We start from the raw sequence: 26,983 nt of genomic DNA, 5'->3' as shown, positions 1-26,983 counted from the left end.
ACTGTGCCTGTTGATTCGTTGACTTATACTACTTGCGTCATGGTGCCCCTTCGAAAACGCTCGCAAGTGGCAATTTTTTCTTTATGGCGTAAGACTAGGATATTTTGATACAGCTGTATCTTTCTTTATAAGAACATGAACGAACACGAGATGCTTTGTATCTGAAAAAAGCGTTGCTGAATATCCGATGACGCGGTAGTGCACGAAGCCGCAAGAATTCGAGCGTGTCAAGTTTCTTCTCACTGCCGCCTTGTACTTCTTACAGTCTTACGCGTGAAATGCGTACACCCCAGTGGTACTATAATTCAACACACTTACGAGAGCATGAGGTTTTCAATGCGTAGCGGTCTCAGTCAGAAACCTGCGCCGTGGGAGTAATTTCGAACTGTTAGATACCTTCGTTGCAATATCTATAGCTCGGGATCAGGAGCCAACAGGCTAAATTAGCTTCTAAAGTTATGTTAGAAAATTTAAAAAAGTGCACCACTCTTTACGTCAAGTATTTGCAGGCGAGGATTATTTATCCAGAATATTTATAGGTGTAGAATGTCCGTCTTATAATATGAAGGTACTTTCTTAAGTGGTCCAATATAGGGAACTTTCCTCTATTATACAATGTCATCCGTTAAAACTGCAACCCACGCGCGCGCGAACAGGTAAAATGGCAACAGCGCCTCACGGACGCATTCCACTACATCCATGCACCGGCCCAGCGTTCGGAGGGTTGCCAGCGACCGCTGGACAGCAGTAATGCCCGAGCTTCGAAAATTTTAGGATGCTCTCTTTCAAATTAACGTCGCTAAGAGCTATTCGAAATTTCCCGGCCCGGGTTGAAGAATTTGAGGCCTTTTTCGTATATCTTTTGAACTATAAAAGATATCGGAGTGCAATCTGCGCCGAAAATGAGGAAAAATTATTCCCTCTCAATGGTGGATAATTAAAAATATTTTACTTTCACTTAATTTTTCTTTTATCAATTTTTTAACCATAATTGTTGTGAAAAGCTTTTGCAAACCGTTTATTTGATACTGTATTTAATGCTGCTTTTAACATTCATGATGTTGGTTTTTATATTTTTTATATATATATATTTTTATATTTTTCCTAGTTCCTAGTGTTTTTGGATTTTATATACATTTCTCTTTTATTCTTTATTTTTGACTTTTTTTTAAAAAATTGTATTGTCATTCAAACTACAGACGCCTGCAAAGTTGCAAGACAATTGGATGAGTGGAAGTGGTTGAAAATTGAGTTGCCAGATTTGAACCATACACCAAACAAACACCAAACATACAGAGGATCGAGTAAAATCATGATCGAGGATCAGTAAAATCATTTAATAACAGAAAGCCGAGAATCATTCGCATAACCCTTCTACACATTTCTAAGTATTAATATGGTATAAAATGATAAAGAAAATATTCATGCTGAGGACTTTAAGAAAAATATGTTAGCTTACCTCAGAAATATTGTCAAAACAGCGAACAGTGAAAACTGTTAAACCTCCGCATAAAATATCTTATTTTCATTTAATCTCTGAACACACAAAGCTCTCCAATAAACGACATTTCTTCGCGAGACCGCTCATGTGCCGTAATTAGTTTAGATAATCGAGGTTCCACCATCGTTCTAAATGTGTCATATACATCAAGTTAATCGTTAGCTAATTTTATCTCTCAAAATAGCTCATTCTTTTTCTCTTCTGATTTACTCATGGTTCACCTAAAACAGCCGCCGAAAAGTATCCAGAAGTGAGTTTCCATTTTAACAAGAAAATCGTGGACGCGGATCTGGAAAATGGAAAACTGAAGGTCATAGAGTAAGGATAGTTATATTGAGAAGAAGCTCCGGAAATCGCTGCGTGACGTTGAAAACACTGAATTTTCTAGTACCTCAAGTGAAAGAACAGAAGAAGTAGAGACCGATTTGATCATCGGCGCGGATGGTGCATACTCGACGATCAGGAGGATAATGATGAAGCGGCCACTTTTTAACTGCAGTCAAACGTACATCGAGCACGGTTACGTTGAGTTGTTTGTACCAGCTGATAAAAACAACAAGGTAGGTGTACCTTGTTCTGAAACAGCTGAAATATACCAGCGGCCATGGCCGTGATGGAAACACCGGTTCCCGTAAGATCACCGAAGTTAATCATCACGGGGCGGCGTACTGGGGAAAGATGGGTGACCATCACCTGTCTCCTGGTGCGTCGCTGCTGCTGGGACCCGAAGGAGAGAGGAGGGAAACAGGAAAAAAAATGACTATCGTTCGTTGGGCAATATGTTAGAAACACACAGGAAAACAAAAAATACAAATACAAGCTGAAACATTTTTACTGTCTAAAAATAGTAAAAATACAATCTACCATGCTGTGTTACCGCCGATGAATGATGAACATTCCTCGATGAAGCGCAATGAAATTTTATTTATAAAACTATGTTTATGCCGCGGTACAGTAACACGATCGTTATTAATCTCTGTTTGCCTATTGACGCACTTCGCCACGCCGAGTGAAAACACTCGCGTTTACTTTGTTCAAGTTCGCGATGAGCGGGAATCACCTTCACATCTGGCCGCGAGGTGAGTTCATGATGATAGCCTTGCCCAACGATGACCACAGTTTTACTGGTAACATTTTCGCGCCCTTCGCGACTCTCGACAAATTGAAGACGCCGCGGGCGCTTCTGGACTTCTACGAGGAACAATTCCCCGATCTTTTGCGTTTGATTGGCAGGGAGAAACTGGTGAAGGATTACTTCGAAAGGGAACCGAAAACGCTGATTTCCATTAAAGTAAGTATCAAAGATTTACGATTGAGGTTCGGTAACAGGTGTCGGAAACTTTAACGAGCGATTCTACATGCCAAAATAAGATGAAAATCAAGAATGACGAAATTTGGTTTGAGGCTGCGTTTCCGAGTTATTAATTACATACGAAGTACATACGCGTGAACAGCGCCTGACGCGGGGGACTTAGACTACTGCCGGCGCGCGTTAGCCAGGTCAAGCACGGCGAGAGCAGTACTGTATACAGTATTTCCTCGTTAGCGACTCGATTTTGTGTACACGATACCGACTCTTCGCTATCCCCACCACTTTTGTCTCACTCTTGCCCGGCGAAAGCTGGAGCGAGATGGAACGAGAGCGAGCGAGAGGCACTGAAAGCGAGCGAGGACGGTACGAGACCGACGACGCGTTGATGTTTTGTCTCGTTCCGTCTTTCGGACGCCTGACATTCTGTCCTTTGCGCTTGCGACCATCGCGCACGCTCGCCGCGCACACAGTGTTCCATCTCGCTCCCCCCTCCGGCCAGAAAGAAGCGAGAAACGAACACTCGGAATTAGGGTTCTGTTCACGATACCGACTCAACGCCGGTCCCGACCAGCGAGTCGCTAACGAGACAATACTGTAGTGCCTCTACGAGCTATAGTGACTTAGGTGTCAGATTACTCAGCGGGGTCTTAACCGATATCCTGCTGGGTATGGGCCGCTAAACGTGGCCCCCTACTACCTCTCTGCAAGAGACTGTGTTTAGGGAGGGTCAGGACAAAACCGGGGCCCTATAGATGAAGTGTTACATCTTCGATTTTAATAAAATAAAATAGAAATTAAAGTTTGGTCACCGCAGAAGCCTTTTTTTAGAGAATCTTCGAGTGATGGACAATAACTTAGTTATTGATAAATATTTTTAAATAAAAAAAATACGCTGCACGGTACTAGATGCAACCCTTAAAAGGAAAAAAGATTTTTTGAGAAATGTGTTATAGCTTCGGAGTAAAAAATTTCCAAAGACCACCCTTTTTTCGGCCTCCTGACTGAGCACGGCCCCTTAAATATCGGAGATTACGCAGTTTAATATACTACAGAAAATACTTACGAAATAATTATCTAGTTCTTTCGCGCTTAAAGTATGAACGAGGTGTCAGAAACAAAGACAGTGGTGCATGCTTAATCCTGCAGGATTTTATCAATCCACTTTATGTAGTTTGAGCAACTTTCGAAATATTTCTGTATTTGATTTGGTGAGCCTAACCGCTTTGAGTATAATCATATAAAAGTTTTATGAGGAATCTTATAATGAAAGAAAAGTACATAGTCATGTACCAAGTCACAGTCGGAGAGAAAATTATTGCACGTGATGTAATTTAATTAATTAATATCTCACAACTACGCCACAGTGCAACCCTTATCACGTTGGAAAAACCGCTCTTCTCGTTGGGGATGCTGCGCACGCTATGGTGCCATTTTACGCTCAGGGGATGAACGCTGTGAGTTGCATTCTATGAATTAAAGAAATCCACATTTACGAACCATGAGTTTTTGCAAAGAAAAAAGTCAGTCTGTCGGACAAATAATTTTCCTATTTCATTGCTTGTATCAGCGTTGCCCCGATGGGCGGTCCGAGAGCACGAGCATCCATCATGTTGTCCAAAGCTCAGGAAGGTAGCGCTCGTAACCAATGAAGTTGCTGATTTCATGTCGATTAAATTGATTTGATTTGTGGTTATGAGTTATATTTATTGATGATTGGGTAATTTTTTAAACCCCTGGGGGGGTTTCTTTTTCTTCATAATTTTGCATTATCAACCAAACTACGTATGCCTGCAAAGTTTCAAGTCTATTGGACAGTTTGAAATGGGTTAAAATTTAGTTTCAATATAGATTTGAACTAAACAAACATATAAACAAACAGAGGATTTAAGCTGAATAAAAATCGTTTAATAAGAAACTTTTTGTTAATCAGAGGGTGGGAGAGTGGGACTGTTCAAGTCTATTCCGTCCAATTATATAATATTATTGTTTAATCATTAGTCAATTCCTGTTTATTTCCCCAATTCCTAAAATGTAGAACACTGGGGCTCCAGGAGTCCCAGTTATATAAGCCTACGGGTACGAGCCTACGCGCACACTACTAGAGTTCTCCCCACCCGTTACATGCTCGCAACTTCATTGGTTTAGAGCGCCCCCTTCCACGCGAGCTTTGGGAAACGCGATGGATGCTCGTGCTCTCGGACCGCCCATCGGAGCAACGCTGACTTATATGCTTTGTCGACGCGTTACCTAGCATTAGAGTTGTATTTTTATTGTATATCGTTTTATTAGCAAGCATCATTTATACCGATTACGCTATTTCAATTCTTCATTTGTAACAAATGGTCAGTCGACTTGACGCCCATCTAAAAAAATTCTAATATCATTATATTAGAATTTTTTTTAGAATAATGATATTAGAATTATATAATGATATTAGAATTTTTTTAGAATACTATTTATGTAAATATTAATTAATTCGCAAATATTTGTAAATTGTTCTGTAACTTTTTATTAGGGTTTCGAGGACATGCTATTATTAGACGAGTTAATGGAACGTTACGATTCAGACTTTAGCGAAGTGGTCCCGAGGTTCTCTGAACTACGATGCAACGATGCTCACGCGATATGCGATCTTGCTATGTACAATTACGTCGAGGTAAGTCCCAGACGATAATTTTCATTCATTCCGTAATGCCAAAACAGATTGCAATTAATCTTCACTATGGTCATCGTTACTTTTGTCATGATCCGAGATTCTTGAAGTCTTTCGTTGTCAAACATCGAGCAAGACGATTCCAATGGAATGCCTCGTGGTTACTCTTAAAAATACCTAAATTGATAGCATCGAAAAAATAACACGTTGTTCCCTGAAAATTAATACTCTCTAATTAAATAAATGCTTGAGGAGAGAGTAGGTATCTGTACAAATTCAGAAGGAAATAATCTACTAAGCTGTTACGTACGTGTACACCTATATGATAAAATTTTCAGATGAGAGATCTGGTAACAAGAAAATCGTTTCTATTGCGGAAATACGTGGACACATTCCTCTACAGGCGAATACCGAACACGTGGATACCGCTATACTCTACCGTACACTTCTCACGAATGAGATTTCGTGATTGCATCGCGAACAAAGAATGGCAGGACAAGGTCGATTAAAAACACCAGCGTTGAAAAAAATGTAACAATCATAGAAATTGTATTTGAACAAGAATTCTTTCCCTGCAGATATTACGTAGGACTATTTGGTCTATAGCGTTTATACTTCTTGCAATGCTGCTGGCGCCTATTGCCGAGAAGTATACGAGGAAAAGTGTTTTGTATTAAATACAAATACACAAGTTTTACAACCATACAGATATGTGAGCGCGCGCGCGAAGATGACGCATAATGCAGTACATACGCAAACAGTAGCTATTGTTTCACGTCATTTAATCATACATAATACCTTCCTACTTGCTGTATTAAAAACTCTAGAAACTTACATATGCATTTAATTTCTGTTTTTCTTTCCTCCCTAAAATGTACAATTCCTTACTATTCCTACTTACAACTCACGTTAAAGCATCTATAACTGTATTTGAGCAACTCTTACTTAAGGCCGCTACCTCAAAGTAACCGCTTCCATACCCGAATATCAATTAAAGGTTAAAACGTAATTAGAGGCAATACCTTAATCTATCGCGAATTATTTTTTCTGTAAAAACTTGCTAGGCAAATTGGCATGTTGAGTGATTGTGAAACAGACTCGTGGAAGGGGTGATATCTTCTCCACGCTGTTGCAACGGATTTATAAAGTCGTTCTTCCGTTCCCCAAGCTTCCTCTGATTTCAAAGATACACTGTAAATCACTGTTGCATATTAATGCACGTATCACGACATCAATTCAAGGGTCACTGAATCGGCGTTCGCCAAGTATTTATGCTTATGGGTCTGGAAAAGCTCCACCAGATGCTTTATAAATTTCTCGTGATATTCATCGATCTGTTCCGCTGTCGGTTCCGATATCTTCGGTAGCTCTAAAGGACTGCCGACTGAAAAATAAGAAATGGCAAGATAATGGCAACGCAAATGTTCTTCTGGAGAAAGTTTCCTGAAAGCTGTAGGGGAGACCGGGGCAAGTTGATACAGTCCTGCAAACCGCGCTCGCGCGAACAGGTAAAATGGCAACACCGCCGCACGGACGCATTCCACTCTGTGATGCCAGATCGGGGCCGGGTTCCCTCGAGAATTTCCCCCACCTCGCGCACACTACGCCGGAGCTGCGTGCCCGTGAGTCGAACTCCGAAGCGCCGAGCTCACGGACTCGCTGCTCCAGCGCAGTATGCGCGAGGTGGGGGGAATTCTCGAGGGAATCCGGCCCCGATCTGGCATCACAGATTCCACTGCCAGCGACCGCTGGAAGGCAGTGATGCCCGAGCTTCGAGAATTTTGGGATGGTCTCTTTCAAATTAACGTCGCAAAGAGCTATTCAGAATTTCCCGGCCGGGGTTGAAAAATTTGGGGCCTTTTTCGTATAACTTTTGAACTATAAAAGATATTGGAATGCAAAAAAGAATGAGAAAAAATTATTCCCTCTTAATGATGGATAATTTAACATATTTTACATTTACTTAATTTTTTTTCTCTCAACTTTTTTACCATAATTGTTGTAAAAAGCTATTGCAAACTGTTTATTTGACGCTGTATTTAATGCTGCTTTTAAAATTAGTGGTTATTGTCTTAAATTACGATAATTACCGACAACAGTGATGGGTTTCCGCCGTGGTATGATACCGAAGGAATATTGGAAAAATCCTCGACCCATCAGAATGATCGGGGCTATTCCTATTGTTTTACGAATGTAGTGTTGCACTCTTTTCAACAACGAGCCTTCCGAACCGTATACCTGGTCGTATATATCCGTCTCACCAAATGAGAACACGGGTACCAGTGGTGTCCTAAAAATAAGGAAGCCAAGAATGAGTAAACACTCTTTCATCGTTACAAGATGAATCAACATGATTCATTTCGGAAGATAAAATCCAGGAGGATTGTCCCCAGCAGTTAAGGCAATGATAACATCCGAATTAAGTTAACATTTGCTCGGAGGTGTTAAAAGTGTTTGTATGTTTGTTTAATGGTTAACGTGGATATGTCTCTACGTTATCTTTATAATGTTTGCATTTATCAGTGTAATTATATTTGTATGTTGAATCGTAAACATTGATAATTCTAACCCATGCTTCAGCGCGATCTTTATGAAGCCTTTTCTTCGTTTTACCAGGATACGATAAGTGCCTGGCTTACATTCCAATGATTCCGACGCGCCACCGACGATGAGAACTGTTGCTCTTCCAGTAAACGGTTCTTCAGGCTTCGTTGATAGCACGTAGTTTAAACTTTCTGCACTACTGCTCACTGTGCCTGCATTGTAATTTCATCAAAGGATAAATCAAGAATGTAAAAAATAGGTCGTATATACAATCAGCAAAAAATATATAGAATAGGTCTGGGTTAGGTCTGGGTTAGGACCTAAAGAATATCCGTTAGGGATTTCTCCACGTAAAAAAAAAGACCTAAAGAATTACAGGTTACTAAAGAATTACAGTTAAAATTATTTAAGGGAATTGTGTTGGTTTTAATGTTGAATTAGTGTAACAAAATATAAAAAGCTGAAAACTGATAAACAGATTACATTTTATATTACACTATTTAATTATCTATATGAAAGGAATTTGATTACGTGTGACACGATTTGCAATTAGTATTTTATAAACAATCAAGGATGATATATTTAAAAGAATTGCCGTTCCAGAAAATGTGATGTCGAACTCGCGTTTTTATGAGATCATTGCATGCATTTCAGTGTCATCTTTCAATTAAAACCGTACATTTCTGTTACACATTCAGCCAGGGGCGAATGTGGAGATTTAGGGCCCGTAGGCTAACAAGCGTCAGCCGCCCTTTCTTAATTTAATTGAGTTGAGACAATTTTAGAATTAATTCAATATGAAAATTCACATACGAATTATTGCTAATTTGTTGCATGAAAAAATTGAAATGTTTTTAAATTTGTCTCAAGTCTCTGTGTTTAAAGATCACCCTTCACTTTCGTTGTTAGGGAAAATACATAGACATTTTATTTTATAATAGAAATCTATGCTATTATTGTCGATGAAAAAATAAAAAGTTACAGGTAAAAATATTTCGCTCTCCTTCGATTCCTTCAATTTCTTTGGCCCGAAATTTGCCGCTCTAGGCTGCAGCCTACTTAGCCTATGTACGGGGTGTTTGGCTACACGTGGGAATAAATTTAAGGTGTGACTCTAGACACCATATTGAGACGAAAATCAAGAATAACGATATTGCGGTTGAGGCTTCGTTTGTTAGTTATAAGCGTTTAAAGATATCCCTAAAAGCAGGCAATCTGCGCGCACCGCTGCACGCAGGAAAGTCAGCCGAGGGATTGAGCAGTGGTTGTCAAAGCCACGCTCGCACGGAGTCACTCACCTCAGAGAAGTTACGTCGAAATTTACCGACAATCGGCATGACCACACGATTCTGCGACACCGTGCAAAGTTAAAGGGTACTTACTTACTCACTAAAATCAGTTGTTTCCATTATATCCACTATTGTAGTCCATTGTGTCATCGAGGTGCACACGTGCAGAAATCACAATAAAATACAGAATCATACCGGTCCAAAAAAATAAAAAAAATTTAGATCTCTTGCTAGAGCAATTTTTTTACACGTTTTAGAAAACGTGTAAAAAATTTAAACAGAACACAAATTTACCTGCACTGAAACTTGCAAAAGAATAAGAAAAATATCAAATTTACTCGCACGAAAACGCTCCGCCAAAAAAAAAACAGGTTCACACGGGCTCAGACAATTGAAACTAATAACTCTTCATAAATATAATTAAACTAAGTTTCTAGACGTAAACTCGCGGGTTGACTGAATGTTTGTGTACTTCGCGATGTGACGATGCTCGTTCAGATAACTTAAGATCGATAGAATTGTGTTGACTATGAGAAGCACACATTGCCAAGTCGACAAAGGCGTCCGGAGACTTTTTTCCAGGGGGGGGGGCAACTTTGGGATGATGATAAAGAAAAATGTACCCCTCTTGCGTTTTTTAACCCATTTTATACAGCCACTTTAATTAAAAATTTAAAACCGAAATTTAAAAATTCCCCTTTTTAGTATAAACTTAATAAAGATCAGTTTTGAAAAGTAAGCGATTTTTTCTCAAAAACCAGGGGAGTAACTGCCCCTTTTGCACCCCTCTCTGAGCACCCATGGAAGGTAACAACTTTTAAGAGTTATCACTGTCAATGGGGAAGATGGCGCAAAGTTCGGCGCAGAGGGCGCCACTAGCGCATGCACTGCGGTTTTCCATGAGTGCGCATGTGTAAATGATTTGCGCGGGAATTGTTCATTTGTGGCACGTGTGCTGGTGGCGTCACGGGTGAGAAAAAGTTGCAGTTGATCTTCCCCATTGCCTGAATGCGTGTAAATCTGTTTTCTTTTTTCATGTTCTTTTTAAATTTTTTTACACGTTTTAGAGCAAGAGATCTGGTATTTTTTTATTTTTCGAGGTGAGTAGGTAAGTACCCTTTAATTTTGGATTAAGTGTCGCAGAATCGTGTGGCGATGCCAACTGTCTATCTCTAGAAGCCTCTCGCGGCGGCCAGGGGAACTAAACAGAAATCGGCACACAAAATCGCTGGGGTAAAAGATACAGAGTCGGAACACCTGTCTATTACACCGTGACGTATTCTCATGGGAAAACGCAATATTCATGTACCAAGCTATGATAAATTAAAGAAAAAATAAATGTATTCCTTGTAACACAAGAAATATAATTTCATATCATATTGTCTCATTATTTTATACCTAAATTATGTACCCCACAACTGTGGACATGCAATTAAGAATCATTCTTTTCAGGGACTCCTTTCACAATTTCGAAAAGATTGAGAAACAGTGATCTATTGTCCCAGTTCCATTTCATACTTCTTCTGCTACTTTAGTATTGACCAGCAGAATTACGAACATTGCATTGAGAAAAACGATTCATTTCTAGCTAAACCCTGACGCGGTCCGACATTTTCCGGCAGCTATTATTCACAACACAATTGATTTTAAAATACGTACCGTTGAAATAAGCATACTCTCGAAACAGAGGAATTCTGAAGTGCTGATCCAGCACGACCACCCGGAAGTCCAACCCCGGGAACAGTTTTCTGCAGCCGAGGAGGTCAGATCCGAACGAACCGAAAGCCCCTGTCGACAGAATTCCGTGCGGAAAGCTGCAAAACAGGTAGGATCTCGACGGATCCAGCTCGGTTGTTTTCTCCAATTTCAGGGGGAAGTAATTGCAAAAGTATCGCAACCACACGCAATTCCTTAACCACCTCGTCCACCGTTCACTAAGGCAAACAGGATACAAATATTATGATAATCTTCAGACTTCAGGTTCGGGCCTCGTGTGCGGAAGATCAGACCGCAGCAATACAGGAGCAATGGATGAATTTTGAAGAAGCTTTGAGTTGCACTTACCTTCTACCGCCGCGATTACACGTGTCCCAATCGTAATACATCCACACGAAATAGAGTAGAACGAAATAGCGCAGAGTTTCTGTGCAAAAGAGGAGATAGGCAGTGAGGATGTATCCAATGAAATCTCCGAAGCCTAGCAAGACGATCCAAACCGCTGCCGACAGTGTCTCCAGTCTTCGCCTCAACGGCACATTCAGTGGTGCAAATTTCACGCCCAGGATCTCCATCGTTGTTCTCACTTGCCGCCCCTTTTTTTCTCTATTTAAAGTACCATCAGAGTAGTCCAGCCTGTGCACCTGCCAACAATTCGTTTGTCACGTGTGATTTATAGAGCTGAAGCAGGATTTGACATGAGAACAGTGTGTTTCAATAAACCACGAAGTATTTACGTGGTTCGTGCCGCGTGTTAAGAAAAGGTAATGCACGCTGCGGTAACGATCGCCTTTATCTAATCAGTCGTAAATTTTTTATCTTATAAAAACTTACGAATCAAACATATCGATTGCGAGACGTAAATATTGATTCCCATCATATTTTTACACAGTTTCCTACGTTTTGCATTTTTTATTTCTTGAAATAAAGCTGCTTGTATAGCTGCTTGTAAGAGTTTAATTCATTATACCAGCAGGTATTCCCTATCCGTCGCATGTCCACGTTATCATTGGCTTTCGAGTTTCACTTCCGCGCGGATGTGGTGAATATGATGAACCTCGGACTCCTTAAGCCTTAAGGGGAGATTTCGGTCTAAAAATCGATTTTTTATTTCATTTTTAGAATGTTCAACCTTTTAGGAATACGTGTTGAAAAGGATTTGTTGAAATTCGTAAAGTTATAGGCATTTGAGTAGCGGCAAATGCATGGGTAACAGCCGCCTACTCGGCGCCCACGTAAAACTTTAAACGCGTTTTTCTCAACACAGTGTTCTCAAAATCGTTGGGAGCTGTATCTGCAAAAGTTATTATCCGATTCGACTGAAACTTTTTTTATTTTGAAGAATATACTTCTGGCTAGGGGTCATACCAGAAAAAAATACACAAAATAGAAAATTTATAATTTTTAAAGGCGCTGAAAGGACGAAAAATATGGGGAAGAAGTGATTTCAAATTTCAAGTGTCGTTATTTTCTAATAAAAATGTTATTTTTGTATCTTTTTTGCCCCCTCCCCCTAGCCAGAAGTATATTCTTCAAAATAAGAAAAGTTTCAGTCGAATCGGATAATAACTTTTGGAGATACAGGTCACACGGATTTGGATGAATTTTTTGACGCCTTGACTTTAACGACACCCAAGTGCCGTCTGCAATGATTAATTATAAAACAAAAAATATATTTCTATAACTTAAGACATCCTTAATGCAATGCAAAAAGTCCCATTACATTATATACAGTAGTTTTCCTTTAATTAATTCCTAAAGATCACCTACTTTCATAGGCTCTAGACTGGAACCTCCCCTCAATGGCCCAACTGGCCCTGACTATATTACACGAAGAATAATATAAAATAGATTGTTTTCGTGCGTTAAGAAAGCGAATATACAGATCATCGATTTAGCCTAAACCTTTTGCATTTTAAATAAAGAAAATTAGAAAGGATAATGAAGAGTATCCTTATTTCTCAAGATAGCGGATTAAAAGTGATAAGATTGTGCGTATTAACTCGTGAGATGCTGTGCTAGAAATTGCTTATGAACCGAGCGGCCAGCCGAACATGCTCGGCTGTATGTGGGTATTGGGCTAGCCTCACGCGAGCAAGTTCGGCGAGCATGCTCGCGGGTCTATGGGGGCCTATTTATAGATTTCAAAAGCTTTTTGCTGCCACGGTGCAATGTATAACTACCGTGCATCAGATTTAAAGGTAAAAAAAATGAAGGTGTAGCATGCAGAAAAGAAGCTTCGAGAAACTCCGACCATCAAGAAGTTTCCTAAATACGTTTGTAGGCCGCCCGTGCGCAGAGACGTGCGGGCCCGGAACCGCAGTTCGCGGGGCCCGCGCTTGAGGGCGCGTCTGTTGATTTCTGCGGCCGCGGATAGCAACGATTGGGTATAAATTAAAGGTCTGCGCACACATATCCGTGCAGCGTCAGTTCCGCATCCGTCGTTCCAGTGGTAAGAAGAAGAGACCCTCTACGCCTCTCTTCTTCTTACCACTGTCACGACGGATACGGAACTGACACGGAACGGATATGTGTGCGCGGACCTTAAAGCTCCCCCAAAACCAACGCGAATTTCGCCGCGCGGATCAGGTAACACTGCCCATAAGCCACCACGTATAAAAAACTACTGCCTTATCTGATCCGCGGCGCGGAACGAATATTCGCGTTGGTGTGGGGGAACCTTTAGAGGCCCGCAAAGGCATTTCCTTCTTCGCTCTTCCGAGAGAGAAGACGAGGTACGACCAACGGCCGCTCTCGGACAGCTTAGGGACTCCGGCAGGAGAGTTCGGCGATAATACCTGGACCCCTGCTGGAGAGAGTACGCACTAGAGCCTGCTCTTGGACGCTCGACCGGTATGGAGAGTTCGGCGATAATACCTGGACGCCAACCGAACGGGAGAGTACAGAGTAACTCCTGGACGCCTCATTAGAATAAAGTCACGTGCCGTCGGCACAGTAGAATCTTGTAAAATGCTCTGGATGTAGGTTTTGTACTATTTTTTATTATTCTAAGTAGAAAACAGGTGATTAGGTTTAGGGTCAAGTGAATCACCGTCGTGTCCGCATTTCTACTCACCAAAATTTTAGCAACATAACCTCACAATTCAATATATGCTGTAACCTCTATTTCTATTCGAAGGCATTTTATTTTTTGTTTATCATTATTTTATGCTTTACTGTTGTGTTATAAAACATCTCCGTAAAAGATGTAACTTATTTTAACCTGAAAAGGTAACATATTATGTGAGCAGAAATTGGTACAAATGGTGAGTAGAAATTCGTACTTCTTTCTTGAATAGTTTTCGACTGGTTGATTTATTATTAAAGAATTGATCAATTACTCTGCAAATTTTGATGACAAACAAATTTTTTACACCTTCTTTCCGACGAGTAACCTCTTAAATCAGCAGAAATTGGGACATTCACCTTATTACCGTATTTGATTCGTCGAAATTAGTCTCTACCAAGTTTTTATTATCTCCCATCGCAAAACGATCTTAACAGGGCCCGCTAATTACATAAAACCGAAGCTGAAAATCTGAGCACTGAATTGATTTGTGGCCGATAAAGGAATGTCGAGTATAAACAGTGACGGAGGAATCAGTGTTCGAGCGGAAAACAAGAATAGGTACAATTGAAATTAGCAAAGTTGATTTCACAATCTTCGCATGTGAACTTTTTTAATTTTTTTCGTGAATAAAATTAAAGGGAATTAGCTTTTTTTCATACATGAGTCATGTTTATGGGTGGGGGGATCTCATACATAGGTACTACGACAACCAAGGAGCGCTGAAGTTGGTACGTAATCCGGAATATCATCAACGTACGAGACATATACATAATTTCATTAGAGACATGAAATACGAAAGAGTTAATAGATGTAAAGTACTTGCAGACAGAATAATAGCCGGCGGACATGCTGACGAAATAATTACAAGCTGCGCCTTTCAAAATGTGTATGGAGCGAATAAAATTTTGTTAAAGCGCTGGAAAAGTACAGCAAGTCAAGTGGGAGTGTTAAGACAAAGCAATTTGAATTGCTGTGCTCTTGGCACGTTCTCCAATTTTCTTCTCCTTCACTGTATTATGTTACGTTTTCTTCGCAGGCCACGTGCTATTTTTAAGTTTTTTAAAAATTATATTAATTTAAAAATAAACTGGGAATAGCGGTTGAGTCGTACGCATTTAGTTGTGTAAGACAAAAAACTTCGCAAACACTTTCAACCACCTATAACTAAGAAACACACTAGTGCATACATATGTATATTTCAATACACTAAAGCACTTAGAAATACACGCTGTATGAACTGATTATAGATCTCGAATTCATCCGAATAATAAGAAATATTGTATGCGCGGTTGAAATTAGTATGCACTTTTTTGTATGAGTACTATTTAATTCTAAGGACATAAACTGTGGGTATTGAAATGAATGATATTCATTAGTAGGCATGTACATATTGAAATTGGTCCCTCCAGTAGCCTTAACCCTGCACCGTCCAGACCCTTGAACCGTTACTTAAAAATTGTGAGACTGATATAAATATCGATTTCTTTTATTTTTATGTTTATAATAATCCACAATAAATTTTTGAAGAGAATGTCTGATTTTCTAAACCGAAAACATTGGAATATATTTTACCATGAGAAAAACTACAGATGATTGCTAAGAAATGTTATAAATATAAACAGGCGATAGAATTAATTTTTGGCACTTTCTATATGCAAAATAAATACCTTTTCTCCAAAGCCGACTTATAAACTATTTTCTTTTGCAAAATATTATACCTGAACAACAACTCTGTAGATTTTTAGCTTCTAATATTGAAATTTGTAAAAGTTACAATTTTTCAAAATTTTCTTCGCTTTTTCTCGACCTATGGTAACCTAGAATTTTTCCACAAACACTGTGATAAAATTTCAATAAAAAAACTATTGGAATACATTCTACGGACCTCGAAAATGACCCATGATTTTTTTCATAACGATTGGATTCTTTGGATGAGAATGGCAGTGGTTCAAAAATTGCTCATGGGTGTGAGCCACCCAGGTATGTCAAATTTGATCGAAAAAAGAAGCGGGTCGACGAAGGGTTAAAATGAGTATTGCACCGGTGCAACACTGGGAGTCAAAGGGTTAACCAAGAGGGTTGTGTAACCCTGCAAGTATTAATGACACAAATGCAAAATCTGTAAATACAATTGTTTCAGGAAATTAGGCATGCCACCGATTTTATAAATTAATCTAAACGGATAACGTATGTGAAGATTTCCCGAAATCCGTGACCCCCGTGTTTCACCATCCCACAAAGCCACGAACATGATAGTCCAAAGTACAATGTATAACGATAACTAGATTCCTCAGCGTAGCATCATTCGACTTAAAGAGACATTAATCTCAGCCTATCTCTGCTTCAAATTTTATGCCTGAAGCTGATAGAAGGAACGACACAAAGCATCGCTTCGTGCCAAGGTAAACTGAGATAAATAATCTAGAGTACAAGCTTGACGTTAGACATGAGGGAAATAGATCCAGTAACCTATCATAAGCATTTGTTACATTGATACGTCTTCAGAACAATGCAAATATATTATTTACAGATGCACAACGTGGGAGAGAAAGTGGCTCCGATTCGAATTCAAACTTTGAGGAACTTACGATGACTTGTGAATTTTCTTCTTTTTGAATACTGATTTTATAAAAAAAATTTTAAAATTTAAAAAACCCATCTGCTTATAAAGCGAAATAAAATGATAAAAACAAGACTTAATTTAATTACACCTTAAGATTTAATTTATTTATACATGGTACATTATTTGTCACAAATAGGGTAATAATAAGATGACAATTTAAATTAACTCAATTGCCTGCAGTCGGAGGCCTTAAATCTTCTGATGCAAATGATTTGATGTAATTACATTCAAACATTTATTTCGAAATAAAAAATCACATATTGTCTTAATAAATAATGTATGTCGCTCTTCGCCCTAATTAGGTTTGATGGGCTATTAACAACGCTAACAGTATTCCTCACACGGACAAAGAGAGAAACACAGAAGTTACAAAATACGCTGAAGTTGAACTGTCTCTATATAAGCATGAATTTGCATTGATATTGTCCACCTCTATTTGTTACCTGCTTGAAGCACTTTCTTTCAAAAGATTTAAGGCCTCCGACTGCAGGCAATTGAGTTAATTTAAATTGTCATCTTATTATTAACCTATTTATGATAAATAATATAACATATATAAATAAATTAAATCTTAAGGTGTAAATAAATTAATTCTTGTTTTTGTCATTTTGGATCGCCTTTAAGCAGTCGAGTTTTAAATTTTTTTAAATATTTTTTATTTTTTACTTTAGTTATATATAGCAATATTGTATGGCAAGGACCGCAGCGTATTTAGTTCGTTAAGGGGACCACTGTAGTGAGGGTTATTAAGAACTTTCCTCGGATCCAGGTCTCTAATTGCGAGTCCTTCCCATTTTTTATTTCTATCTCACAATTTTGAAAATTATATATCGTAGGACATTCGGAAGGTCGAGACAATTCTAAAGACACCTCGTTTGTCTAAATCAGTGTATCCGTACAGGCTCTAGAGCGCAACATCCAGACATATATACATAGACTGATAAACACAATGCCCTCCTTTACGTGCCGCAGTCGGGTAAAAAGTTTCTTCAACAAGTGTTTGAGAAGAAAGGAATACCGAGTATTTAACGTTAGAGTATCTTCGCTATATGCGTAACATATCTATATATTGGAGCTTCTAATGTATCGGATACCTTAATGAGTAAGGAAGTTATTTCTCTGACTGACCCTGTAATTATTTTTGGTGTAGTCTATCAGGTAACACTTTGGGAGTTATTAAACATCAAATTGTGCAAGAGCATTTTAAAGTTCGAGCACGAGTAGGTAAGCGATTTCTTATAATTTCCATCAGTACATTGCCGATTTATGGGACTACATATTCATGGATTTACTGTTCACTCGCATAAGCCGTTCTTTAACTGAATTAAAATTTGCCTATCATCTCGTGGTAATAAATCTGTGTGAATAGATGTCTTACAGCTCGTGGAACAAACATGAATATGCAGCGGTGTGCACTACTCTGTATGATCACGTGTCCACAGCGGTCAGCGGATTACCTCATTACAGAAACCACGGTGCGGAGAATTCTACACAATAGAAGAACTGTAAAATCAAAGCAACAAAGGGGGCACGCGCAGCTTGCTTAACTCACATGTGGGGTAATTGTGGGACAGTTGCCGCACCTTGCGCAAAATTGTCACCGTGTCTAAATTTTGCAATGAAAATTTGTTCCAAGGGTACGTATTATTAGTTGAAAGCATGTTATTGAAGAAAATCAAAATTTTAATATTTGTCACCCTTAAAAAATTGAAACTAAAAGCTTCCGTTTTTTAGGAGAGACGCCGCACGTGCGGGAGTGATGCCGCATTTCGAAAAACGTTTAACTTTCCACTTAAACTTGTTAATTTTAATTTTTTATTTAAAAAAATAGTAAAAGTAAAGTAAATGAAACATATTTTTAATTTATACAGTTATAAAATGCAATAAAATTGGAAAAATAAATAGGTGCAGATATTATTTCTGCTTTTCTAAATTTAATTGTCTTTTCTTCTTCCTTCCACATTCATTACACATAAAATAAAAATAAAATGTGAAAAAAGGGTAAAAAAAAAAATATGTTTGGATTACCAGATTTGTCATTAAAAAATAGCTAATTTTCCTTGAGGTATCACGGTATCTATTTTGAAACACTTTTTTTGTATTTTTAAAATTAAAAGCATCATTTAGTCGACTTAGGTACCTTCAGATACAATGCGCATAAAAGTGCGGCATCTATCCCAAATGCCCGGAAGAGACGCCGCACTTTCGTATTTCCAAGTGCTATGTCGAATGACCTATTCTGGCCGAGAAATATTCCACAGAATTCGTTTAACGTATTAGAAAAGTTATATCACGAAAAACTATGAATTTCTAACTACTACGATAGCAAAAATAAACTCGACGCATAACTATTGAGGCAAAGTGCGGTAGGCTTACCTCGAAAAATAGCGAAATCTTTAAAAGTAATAATGTAAACACGTTCTCGCTTATTAATCTAACCCAAACGAACTGCCCAAAGCAAATAAAACCGACAGTGTTGTATTTTATTACCGATAACACTGAAATACCGAAATACTGAAATACCGCAATTACCCTATCACAGTTTCTTCCTCATAAACCACACGAAAACCATACTCAAAACTTAGAGCATATAAACACGGAGGTCTCATTGACAGCCCGAAACTGTCGCCAACATCGTGCGAGAGAGAAAGAGATAGGTGCGAGCGAGAGAGGTAGAACGGGGGACTCCCAATCGCTCGCAATGCGCATGCGCCGGTGTACACCTCTCACTCGCAGCAGCTCGCACATGTCTTTCTCTCTCGCGTGATGTTGGCGACAGTTTCGAGGACAGGAGGCGTAAGGCAATGGGCCTAATGAATAAAGTGCAAGCAGTTGCTTTTTCTTAATATTTTACTAGGAATTTCTTAAATTCTGGTGAATAAAAACACAAGCATTTGCTTTGTCTTGTAGGAATTCCTAAACTGCCAAGGAATTGCTTTTCCTTATTTTTTTAAGGAATTGCTTACAATCGAGGCAGAGAGAGAGAGAGCGAGAGAGAAAGAGAGGGAGAGAGAGAGAACGTCACCGGCAGTCACAGCTACCATTTACTTATATAGTCTAGCAAAACCAGCAATTCCTTATGATTTTTATTCATATGAAAATAAGAAATTCCTGTTTTGTTTAAGTAATTGCTTTTTAAGGAATTGATTTTGCTAATAAGGAATTGCTTAGTTTTTATTCATCAGGCCCAATGAGACCTCCAGTAGTATATGCTCTGAGGCCGGTATTCTCAGTCGCTACTTTTTCTTAAGCAAATGCTTAAGCATGCGGCATCCTCTACTAACCTAGTAGCTAGTAAAGGATGCCGAATACTTAAGCATTTGCTTAAGAATAAGTAGCGACTGAGAATACCGGCCTCAGAGCATATACTACTGGAGGTCCCATTGGGCCTGATGAATAAACACTAAGCAATTTCTTATTAGCAAATGCTTAAGCATGCGGTATCCTCTAGTAACCTAGTAGCTAGCGAAGGATCCCGAATGCTTAAGCATCTGCTTAAGAATAAGTAGCGACTGAGAACACCGCCCTAAGACTCAAAACCCTAACAACCGCACGCAGCACTCCAACTCGCTTAAATCGCAGCTTCCTTCACCACGAGGCATGAGGAATTAAAAAATGAAACAGTAAACCCCAACAAACTCTACTTCACAGTAGAGTTTGTCCTTTACAGCCGGGGATCCAGCTGGAAGCTAAGCTACGCGGATGCTATGCTCTGCTATGCTTCAGCTTAGCTTCAGCTAGAAACGGTTCCATAAGAATGTATCGAAGCTAACTTTTTTAAACCGTAGCATGGCATAGCATAGCGTCACCTAGCCTAGCCTAGCTTCCTGGTGGATCGCCGGCTGACCAGTATCTACCGCGATGCTAACAGTCCCCGTGCTAGAGTTCATCGTTCAGATGCAACGATGCAGAAGTGTCTTCCTACTTCTGAAATTCCTCGACCTCTGTTGAGTCACGTCGCGGAGAAAGTACGGGTTGGAGAGCAGTCGTCGTCGCACGGCCATGCGGCGCAGTATTCGGCTGTGGGTAAACCGGACGACTGACGAATCCCAGTCGAGATAGGACCACCGAAAATAGATGTTCAGGTGACATCCGCGCGCATTCTTTCCTAACGGGACGCCTCCTTACCTGTTACCACCGTGATACCCGGGGGCCATTTGCGGCATGGGCCGCCTGTTCCGGTTCACAACAGATCCGCGCAGGGTGATCGCGATCCTCCGGGATTGCTTTCTCTCCGCAAACAGCCGGGTCCAGTCCACTAGTGACAGAGCATCCCACCGTCGGCGAACGCGGACCGTGAACTCTCACGGCGAAATGCTCGGCTCGGCGTCACGCTACTCACTGGTTAGGCGCCGCGCGGATGAAACAGGAAAGGCTGCGCGCGTAGTAACGCTGCCTACGAGCGCACGGACGCAACGTGCCACACGCGTCTATGCACGCAGCTGAATCAATGCGAGGCTGCGGGCGCGAGCAACGGAGCACGGGAACCGCAGCCAGACCCTCGCACCTGAGAAATTCCAGTTCCGACGCGCCACACGGCGAGATGTTCATCGATAACCGATACCTTGGGCGTTATAGGTAGCCTCGTTTATTCAGGATGGAGGTTTAAAAACTTGGTCGGTGTTGCGTTCTATTTTTATGCTTTAGTGCTCCTCAACGCGCGACCTTTGCTGCTGTGATTTGAAATTCTTTGTAGAGCTAGCTCCTGTGCAACGCGGGTATCTATTTTGTACCGTGCTTGTCGAAGCCGTGTCGCTTGAAACTGCTCAGGGTACTAGGCAGAAGCTTTTGGGGGAAATGGAGCATTTCTTTTTAACTTGTTATAAGGAAGTAAATTGAAAGTGATACTTGTTCTTTGACACAAAGCTGGGAGCATCGTAGGGTTAAAATAATATGCTTGCTTAGTCCAAATTATGCATTATATATGACACTACGGATGGAGCATTTTATTTTGCAGTGGTAACTCAAAAACGGAGGTTTCAATCGACTCAAATCAAATTCGAGCATGGTCAAAAAATGTGTAGATTCTGACTGAACGTAAATTGAAGTTAATACAACATTTTACTTTTTATGAAAAGAAACTAAAACGTTGTTTTTTTTTTAACAAAGACGCACTTCTTTTTAAAATTCGCCATTTGGTAGGTGTCATTTTCATAATTTTGCTTATTTTACAGGTTCAGTGCGGAATCAGAGGTGTTTTGAAGGAGAATATGTGGGAGCTGTATCTCCAAAAGTTATTATCCGATTCGACTGAAACTTTTTTTATTTTGAAGAATATTCTTCTGGCTAGGGGTGATACCAGCAAAAAATACAAAAAATAGAAAATTTATAATTTTTAAAGGCGTTGAAAGGACGAAAAATATGGGGAAGAAGTGATTTCAAATTCCAAGTGTCGTTATTTTCTAATAAAAATGTTATTTTTGTAATTTATTCTGGTTTCCCCCCTAGCCAGAAGTATATTCTTCTAAATAAAAAAAGTTTCAGTCGAATCAGATAATAACTCTTGGAGGTACAGGTCACACCGATTTGGATGAATTTTTTGACGCCCTGACTTTAACGACTCCCCAGTGCCGTCTGCAATGATTAATTATAAAACAAAAAATATATTTCTATAACCTAAGACATCCTTAATGCAATGCAAAAAATCCCATTACATTATATACAGTAGTTTTCCTTTAATTAATTCCTAAAGATCACCTACTTTCATGGGCTCTAGACTGGAACCTCCCCTTAATGCAGCACTGTGTTGGAATATATGTATCACTAGGTACTTAGGGAAAGTGGTCATTTTGTTGATGACTAGATAAACTAATTCAAAAACTAATTACGCGGTCATCCACTTAACTGATTTCCTTGCTTGTTAAGGTAGGTCACCGATGCATTAGGAACTGCAATACACACATTAAAGTGAACGTAGGCAGTACCTACTTTTTTATTTTCAAAAACTTATCCGTCCAGAAATGTACTCCATTTGCGGCTGAGCGTACTCTCAAGTAAGACTTTCTAAAGTCTCGATATTTAAAGAGGAGAAAGCGATAGTAATAAAGAAAACTGTTAACGTGCGATTGGAAATTCTTCGAACCGATGTGCATTGTACATAAAACCATGTATGATAATTATGTAGGTACTAATAATTACGTAACGTTACACAAACAAAGAATTGATTAGCTTCGAACATTACAAAGCACAATAATGAAATAACTGGAATATCCAGTAATCATCTGGAGTCTAGACTCGTCACCGATTTCAATGACCCTGAAATATATGGTCGGGGTCATTATTCTGAGTAACTTTTTCCTACACATACACACAACCGCCGCTCGGCCTTCGTTTCCGAGATATTCGCAAAAAACCTTAGTTAAACTTAAGTTACGACTTTCCAGCACATCTCATTCTGTTTTGAATACATATAATGGCAGAAACGTTTCCACTTACCAATGCAACTGAAACTTAATAACGGTTAATAAAATTCAAAAAATGTCGTCAAGGTCGCCGCTTCAGGGGCCTTCAGAAGATTTTACCCGTCGCTCGATGTTTGTTAAAAAGTTATTTTACGCAAAACTTATTTGTGTTTCCTATTTTATGTGCGATAGGTAGTTGGTTGGGGCTAGACTTGTTTTGCTGTCCCCGCGAGGCCCGACGCAAAAAACATTTTTGTATTTTAAATCTCTGAAAAATCGCTAAACGAATCTAGCATCGACCAACTACGCATACAAGTTTCTTTTTAAATATCTCGAAAACTAAAAGAAAAGTTGTCCAAAATGTTAACCTTGGCGACATATTTCAAGGTCATTAAGATCGGCGAGGAGTCATCTGTTCTAGATAATTACCAAATATCCTGTGTTTCATTATGATAAATGGAACACTTACTGAAACTGTAACTAATATTTCATCATTAAGTAATCGTCATTTACGGAGCAAAACCTTCAGAAATGAACACGCGCGTATTCACTTCGTTAGATAATGCAAAACTTGATATTTACAACTATTTACATAATAGGTCACATTCGCAGTTAAACTGTATTCATCCACGTGTTCCCCTCGGTTGTGGTAACAATAATTTATTAACGACTTTTATTGCCATTTTATGTTTTTTTTAAAATTAACGTTGTTATTACTGTCCATGTAAACTTTATTTATTAAGAAGTACTATGAAACTGGACGTATGCAAGAACAGCGAGAAATGCTGATGTTATGAGCTTCCTCCGAATTTGTATGCACAGCGCACCCCTATGATAATGTAATGACAGGAGGAGTGCTTCAGTGCGTCTCCTTCCTAGAGTGTGGTTACTAAAGTTTGGGGAGATTGAAGAATGTTTATGTCTTGGGAAAGTTCACAGTCATCTTACATGAAATTGGGAAAGGCCTCAAGTTTGTTAGATGGATAGGTTGTTGGCTGGTTCAAGGACCTAGTAGCATGATTAAAAGGATGTATGCTGAATAATTCATTAAAAATTTCTAGGTCAATACCCGTAGCACATACGTAGTCAACCATGTTATGTAATATAGACACAGGCGAGGTATAAATGGCTATTGGGTATAGTGCCTGCACGAGCTATAGTGACTTAGGTGTGAAGTCACTCAGCGGGGTCTTACCCGACAACCTGCTGGGTACTGGCCTCTAAACGTGCCCCCCTACTACCTCTTGCAGGACTGTATTTAGAGAAGACCAGGACAAAACCTAGAGCTCTAAGGCTCTAAGGCTCTAAGGCGCCAGTACCCAGCAGGGTGTCGGGTAAGTCCCCGCTGAGTGACTTCACACCTAAGTCACTATAGCTTGTACAGGCACTATACAGGGTGTTCCACCTAAGACTGGACAGCGCGATATCTCCTAAAGTATTGGAGATAAAAAATTTTAAAAATATGTAATTGAATGGTTCGAGAGGGCCAATTTTTATTATTATTTTAAAAGATACGATGGTCAAGTTCGGTTTTTCAAATGGAACTATTTTTTTTGAACACCTGAGTTGGTAGTTCGTTCCAAGACAAATTGAATAAGCTTTAATGTATACACTTTATATCCACTGGTTTTTAAGATATTGCGCTTGCAACATTACTGATTTTCACTGGAAGAAAACCCTCTGGAATAGCATGGACCGGGGTCGGTCTTACTGGCGCCACGGGTGGCATTGCCCGTTGAAACTGATACCTACCTGCCAAAGGTCTATGCAAATCCGATTGGTTCTGATACAATCTGCTCCCTATGGTTGAAATTTAGTCTAGCAACTTTCACTCCTCCTAACCTAACCAATCCAACTTACATCCCTCCCAACAGAACCGGCCATCCGAGCGTAGATGCAAGTGCTGAATAAAAGTAACGGTGCGCTTCTCGATACCGCAGATGTACCTACCTAAGTAGCATTTCTGACGGAAAAGTATTGCCCAGCTTTTGGGCCTGCGAACCCTGTCGTAGACCTTTGGCAGGTAGGTATCAGTTTTAACAGGCAGTGCCACCCGTGGCGCCAGTAAGACCAACCCCGGTCCTTGCTATTCCAGAGGGTTTTCTTGCAGTGAAAATCAGTAATTTTGCAAGCGCAATATCTCAAAAGCCAGTGGAAATAAAGTGTATACATTAAAGCTTATTCAATTTGTCTTGGAACGAACTATCAACTCAGGTGTTAAAAAAAAAATAGTTCCATTTGAAAAACCGAACTTGACCATCGTATCTTTTAAAATAATAATAAAAATTGGCCCTCTCGAACCATTCAATTACATATTTTTTAAAATTTTTTATCTCCAATACTTTAGGAGATATCGCGCGGTCCAGTCTTAGGTGGGACACCCTGTAGATGTCCCTATTACCGTGCCTTTGTGCTTAAAGAGGCCGTAGAAAAAACTCGCATAAATAAATAAGGAAATTTTTTTTTAATTAAGATAAACTATTAATGTATGTGTTACAAACGAGAAGGTTGCATTTTTAAACAATTAAAGCATAGTAAAAAAAATGTCAAAAATGCGTATAAAGATTTCGATGGATTTAACTAAAAAAAAACGTACTTTACAGAACTGAATAAATTGATAATTATCATGACTTGCACTTATGTAAAGTGTTTATTATATCATAAAAGGTTCAAATTTTATGAAAAAATAGGAAAACGAGCACTTTTGAAACGTTTTCGTATTTTTCAAGTGAATCCGGTAATTGGGACAGAAATTCATCGTGCCTTTTGAACACCTACAGGAGTGGTGGTCATGGTTGCGTGACTGACGCAGGCGCAGTTCATGCACACATAACCACCGCTCCTGTAGGTGTTTCCCCCTCCATCATTGGAGCAGGATCCCTCCGAACTCTGCTCATGATCGCCGCTTTAGCGTCGCGCGGTATCCCTGACAACGCAGACGAGAGTGGGAAAACTCCGAGTGTATAGTGCTTATACGAGCTATAGTGACTTAGGTGTGAAGTCACTCAGCGGGGTCTTAACGGACACCCTGCTGGGTACTAGCCGCTAAACGTGCCCCCCTACTACCTCTTGCAGGAGTGTATTTAGAGAAGACCAGGACAAAACCTAGAGCTCTAAGGCTCTAAGGCTCTAAGGCGCCGGTTTTGTCCTGGTCTTCTCTAAATACAGTCCTGCAAGAGGTAGTAGGCGGGCACATTTAGCGGCCAGTACCCAGCAGGGTGTCGGGTAAGACCCCGCTGAGTGACTTCACACCTAAGTCACTATAGCTCGTATAGGCACTATACGCGTATGCGACCTTGGGTAGCCCTGCACTAGATGCTGGCACAGAATTGACACGAAATTAATAAATGTGTTTAGACCTTCAGACTTTAGGGTTCAGTGAAAGCTTCGTCTAATATTTCAATCTGAACAGAAGTTTGAAAACAGGAAATTACAGACTATGTATTCGATTAAAATTACGTAATTTGATAATATATTTAACTCTTTTAATTCGTGGTGAATAATGGTAGAATAACAATAATGTTTTAAGCATCATTCACTTCGTATTCATCTTAAGTACAATGTTCCTTTTAAAACCGAAGCGTTAATTAAAATCAAGTGTTTTAAGTACTATGCGACAGGAATTTGTTAGTAATGAAACCTTATAACGCAGTTGGCCTGAGCTCGTTGGTGGACAAGGTGGCGAAATCATTTGGCGTTGGCAATTTTCACACATAATACTTTATTTCAATAGAATCACTTGAATACTGACTAAACTTACCGCGTGTGCCAGGGGCAGAAAACTCGGACTCAACGATCCCAGGTCGCGCGGTAAGGGGATCGTGTTTTTTTGAGAGACGAAGGAGTGAGGAGAGGACATCCTAGAGGTTCCGCT

At 39.6% G+C, this 26,983-nt stretch overlaps 2 protein-coding genes across 3 annotated transcripts in view; one reads left to right on the top strand and one right to left on the bottom strand.

Moving 5' to 3' along the window:
- The window catches only part of Cn (Kynurenine 3-monooxygenase cn), an 8,020-nt gene extending 1,720 nt beyond the window's left edge, over positions 1–6,300 (top strand). The window contains exons 5-11 of the mRNA XM_076817089.1: positions 1,732–1,819; positions 1,890–2,061; positions 2,541–2,792; positions 4,178–4,267; positions 5,329–5,469; positions 5,805–5,966; positions 6,045–6,300. Of these exons, the coding sequence (XP_076673204.1) occupies positions 1,732–1,819; positions 1,890–2,061; positions 2,541–2,792; positions 4,178–4,267; positions 5,329–5,469; positions 5,805–5,966; positions 6,045–6,143 (1,004 nt within the window). The 3' untranslated portion in view covers positions 6,144–6,300. The remainder of the gene's footprint in view (positions 1–1,731; positions 1,820–1,889; positions 2,062–2,540; positions 2,793–4,177; positions 4,268–5,328; positions 5,470–5,804; positions 5,967–6,044) is intronic.
- Positions 5,991–26,983, bottom strand: LOC143371650 (2-acylglycerol O-acyltransferase 1). 2 transcript variants are annotated; one of them, XM_076817094.1, is made up of 6 exons: positions 26,870–26,983; positions 11,364–11,659; positions 10,959–11,233; positions 8,036–8,222; positions 7,557–7,756; positions 5,991–6,850 (listed from the first exon to the last, which is right to left on the bottom strand). In XM_076817094.1, exons 1-6 carry the CDS (start codon positions 26,966–26,968, stop codon positions 6,690–6,692), a joined length of 1,218 nt encoding a protein of 405 aa, XP_076673209.1. In that variant the 5' UTR covers positions 26,969–26,983; the 3' UTR covers positions 5,991–6,689. The 2 variants fall into 2 exon arrangements, with proteins under 2 accessions (XP_076673209.1, XP_076673210.1); XM_076817095.1 differs by lacking the exon at positions 26,870–26,983 and adding an exon at positions 20,837–21,030.

Source organism: Andrena cerasifolii, chromosome 7 (assembly GCF_050908995.1).
Source record: "Andrena cerasifolii isolate SP2316 chromosome 7, iyAndCera1_principal, whole genome shotgun sequence".
Lineage (NCBI taxonomy): Eukaryota > Metazoa > Arthropoda > Insecta > Hymenoptera > Andrenidae > Andrena > Andrena cerasifolii.
This window is presented reverse-complemented; position numbering and strand designations above follow the sequence as displayed.